This window comes from Chiloscyllium plagiosum, unplaced genomic scaffold (assembly GCF_004010195.1).
Source record: "Chiloscyllium plagiosum isolate BGI_BamShark_2017 unplaced genomic scaffold, ASM401019v2 scaf_78999, whole genome shotgun sequence".
In the NCBI taxonomy this organism is placed as follows: Eukaryota; Metazoa; Chordata; class Chondrichthyes; order Orectolobiformes; family Hemiscylliidae; genus Chiloscyllium; species Chiloscyllium plagiosum.
In genome coordinates this window covers 3,233-7,242 of record NW_025201652.1, presented here as the reverse complement: position 1 = coordinate 7,242, position 4,010 = coordinate 3,233, and the positions used below count along the sequence as shown (strand labels likewise).

Below are 4,010 nucleotides of genomic sequence, written 5' to 3'. Positions count from 1 at the left end.
CCTGCTTGCAATCAACAAAATTAACAAAATACACGAGAAAATATAATCAGGGTAAGAACATATATTCAAGAAGTGAATAATGATATTTTAGCATATTTTAATCATGTTTAGTAATATCTCGAACATCTTTGAATTCTTAGCGTTTGTTGTTGATAATAAAACTCACAGTCAGGATGTCACTGACATTAAACATTATTTATAGCTGACTGATTAAGATACATTAGATGTTTCAAGTAACCCAGCCACACAGAATGCCCATCTGATCAAAAAAAGAGATACACCGAGTAACTGACTCGATCATCACCATTGTAACTATTTGCTGAGCCTTAACTGAAGTCTATTATTAGTCTGAACAAAAATCAATCCGAACCAAACCAAACTCAGCAAAAAATCTGAGTTTAATTTAATTCAGAAATTAGTCACATGAATAGAAAGTTATTAAAAAGTCACTAAGAAAGTTCAAGGGTCTTACCTGAAGTCACTGTTACCATGGGCCCTTGGCCCCAGTAGCCAAGATGGTAACCCCAGTTACCCACTGTCGTATCACAATGATGGAGACAAGTACACTTATTCTCTGTTCTTTCCTGGAGGTCTCAATTTTCATTTGAAAGTGCCATTTCGTACTGATCTTGTTTAGAATTAATGCCATAGTTGACAAAACAATTAGCAGTGATCTCCTGAGCTGTCAGATATATTAAAACTAACATTTTGTCCGAGCATTTAATTGATGGAAGTGTTAGCAGTACATATGACATGCCCAAAACATTGTCCCATTGTGTCACCAGTTTGCTAGTTTAAATGGTACATTTCCTCTTTGATAGTTTTGTAAGAGGCAGCCTGAGGTCTGCTTCAGATCGCAGTTGGTATAATTGCATTTAAAACTCGTACTGACCGTCAGTTTATGGTGGAATTGACAAAATGTTCCCTCAAGCTGTTCTTGAATGGGTCCAGCCCTGGTTCCTCTCGCTGTGGTCTCCTGCACAGTAATAGACGGCGGTGTCTTCGATCTTCAGGTTCTCCATGTCCAACGCGAAAATGTTGTTTGAAGTGTCTTTGGACGCAGTAAATCGACCCGTAATCGCTGGTGCATAGTAACTGCTGGATGAAGTATAGTAGCTAATCAGCCACTCCTGACCCTGTCCGGGAACCTGTCGGACCCAGCTCATGTAGTAGCTGCCAAGATTGAACCCGCTGGTTTTACAGGTCAGTTTCAGGCTGCCTGCGGGACGGCCAGTCTCTGCCTCTGGCTGGGTCAAAACAACCTCCGACTGGACACCTTTAAAAAAGAAAACAAATAAACCATGAGCATTAATGCTGATGAAATGATGGCTGAGTCTTTTACATTCCTGCGGTAGACTAAAATTGAGACAGTCACAAAAAGATGCTTGAAAAAACAACACTCACATGATAAGAATGTCAGTAACAAACTGAGAAAAATTGTCGACACAATCATTCTGATAACTTGTGGGAAACGGTTCTGTCAAGATCTTTCTAAACAGAGCCGACCCAGGAGTGTTGAATTACTGTCCAGTGCCCAGGATTTATATGGCCATCGGAAGGGGCAGGCTTACAGCTTCTGCCTGTTGGTGTCCTGCTGGAGGCTGAGACTGGATCCTGGTATCAGCTTGCACAGCCCGAACACAACATGGGGTCATGTCTTTACATGAGGTTCTGCTTAAACATGGACACATACACATCTTGGGATATTAGTTTTGCTGAATAGTTTCTTTGGAAGTAGATTTGAGTAGCTTCAGGTCTGTTTCACATGATAGTTGCATGTATTTTGTTTAAAAAAAAATTTCAACTGGAAGTTAGCTCCCTTTATTTCTACATTCATTCACAAGCAGATACAACTAAAATTAAAGTTCAAACATATAACTAGCTAATAAAACAGTTGAGCTTTTCTTCCCTGGATACTGCAAGTCTCTGACGCACTCCAAAATAACATGTAATTCATACGAAACATTTCAAAATTCAATTTAGGCAACTGAATACAGAGCGTGTCCAAAGTGATTATATTTAGAATATTCAATTAGAAGTTAACTCCCTTTCATCCTACATTCCACCACAAGCAGAAAAAGCTAAAAAGAACTTCAATAATATTATTAGCCAACAAAATGAGTGACTTTATTTTTGCTGTCACTCAAAGTCTCTCTCACATTACAAAACAACATACCATTTCTAATCTGCGTTTCTAAATTCAGTTTCGGCAACCTAATGTGGAGCATGTCTAAAGTGATTATGTTCAGAATGTGAGTGTATGTCAATAACAGTTTGGACCTGGAGATTAGAAGCACCTCCTTACATTGCAGAATGTTTCTCCCTGCATCTTTTTTTTTCAAATGGCTCCGACACTAAAATGCATAGTTGAGGAAAGCTGTGTGCTTGAGAAACAAAATGTGAGTCCGCAATGATACATAACACCAAGGTAAACTTTTGAAAGAGCATCTAATGAACTAGAACAAGGCAGTCCATTAGTTTTTTTTTAATCCTCAACGTCTAAACCATTGCATGTAACAGTCTGGGTACATCAGGAATGTTTGGTCAAATTAGAGAGTATTACAGTAATAATTACCACGAATGTAGGTTATAAACAGTACATTTCTCTGCTCACTAATCGCTCTGACAGGACAGTTAACTCATAAAAATCAGCAAAAATTCGCTGTTACACTACACCAGTGTTAACCATGTATAAAGGGCTCACTCAGTTTTAATGAGATGCTTGAATCAGAGAATGGTGTAACAAGTGATGTGAGTTTGAACCAGTTCAATTTTGTTAATTTACTTTGAGATGATAACAAAGGTTACTACAATGTGGGATTTTGAATCCATTAACTTCATATTCAGGAGCTTTAAAGATACTCAGTAAACAGGCTGAACTAACTAGAACGTCATTGCATTCAATGTCCTGTTTTCTGATAGTCATACAGTGAATGCTGTATTCACTGACTTTCCTTTTTAAAGAAGAAATGCCAAGTGAAATGTATCCAATGTGAGTAAATGGGAAACTATAGTATGTTTCGTAGGAGTTTACTTTAGTTGATTCATTTTCCCTTTAATCGGCCAGATACAATAGTTGGCAGCAATTAAGCTGACTACAGAAAAGGTCCTTGAGTTCCCAGTTTCATTTACTGGAAGCAGGTGGAGTTTCTGCAGTGGATCAAAGATATTTTGTCTCACTGTTGACCAGTTGGTGGAAAGCAAACTGCAAAACATAACCACTGCCTCCGCAGAAACAAATCAACTCAGCAACAATGCTGGAGGAAAGTTTATTTTTCAGTTATGTAACTTGGAGAACTAGTCCCTCCTCTCATTGAAGGAAATATTCGCAGAGTCTTAGACACAACCTAAACATCAACAGCTCATTCAAGGATCACTAGAGCACTGTTTAATATTGAGAAAAATTGACAAATAGTCATAGAGTCATGGAGTGATACAGCATGGTTACAGACCCTTCGGTCCAACCAGTCCATGCCAGTCATAATCCCAAACTAAACTAATCCCACATGTATACACTTGGCCCATATCCTTCCAAACATTTGATAGTCATTTACTGATCCAAATGTCTTCTAAAGATTGTAAGTATCCACCACCAGATCATCCCACACACAAACCATTCTCTGTGTAAAAGGTTGTCTCTGATATCTTTTTAAAAAAATTTCTCCTCTCATTGTAAAAACATGTTCCCTATTGTTGAAATCCCTCACCATAGGGAATGTCTGGGTCAAACATTGAAAATAATCCCAGCTCCAAACATTTACAAAATATCACTGTGGATCTTCCTTGAGTCCAAAAAACATTGTTCCCTTTGATCAATGATTTGTAAAATTTATTCGCGTATCTAATGCGATGGACGTTTTCAAATAACTTCTGAAATGCAAATGGTTCACATCAATCGTAATAAAGTAACATTCCGTGTGTTTCTCCACACACACACACAAAAAAAAAACAAGTTTGTTGACATGAGTTACTCTGAGGAAGTCTACGATGAATTATTTTATCAAACAAAA

At 37.9% G+C, this 4,010-nt stretch overlaps 1 gene segment (V, D, J or C); it reads right to left on the bottom strand.

Annotated features, from left to right (window-relative positions):
- Positions 1-659: 659 nt before the first annotated feature.
- On the bottom strand, positions 660-1,461 carry LOC122546156. The segment is given in 2 exon segments: positions 660-1,276; positions 1,405-1,461. Coding segments are annotated over 2 exon segments (399 nt in total).
- Between the last annotated feature and the right edge of the window lie 2,549 nt (positions 1,462-4,010).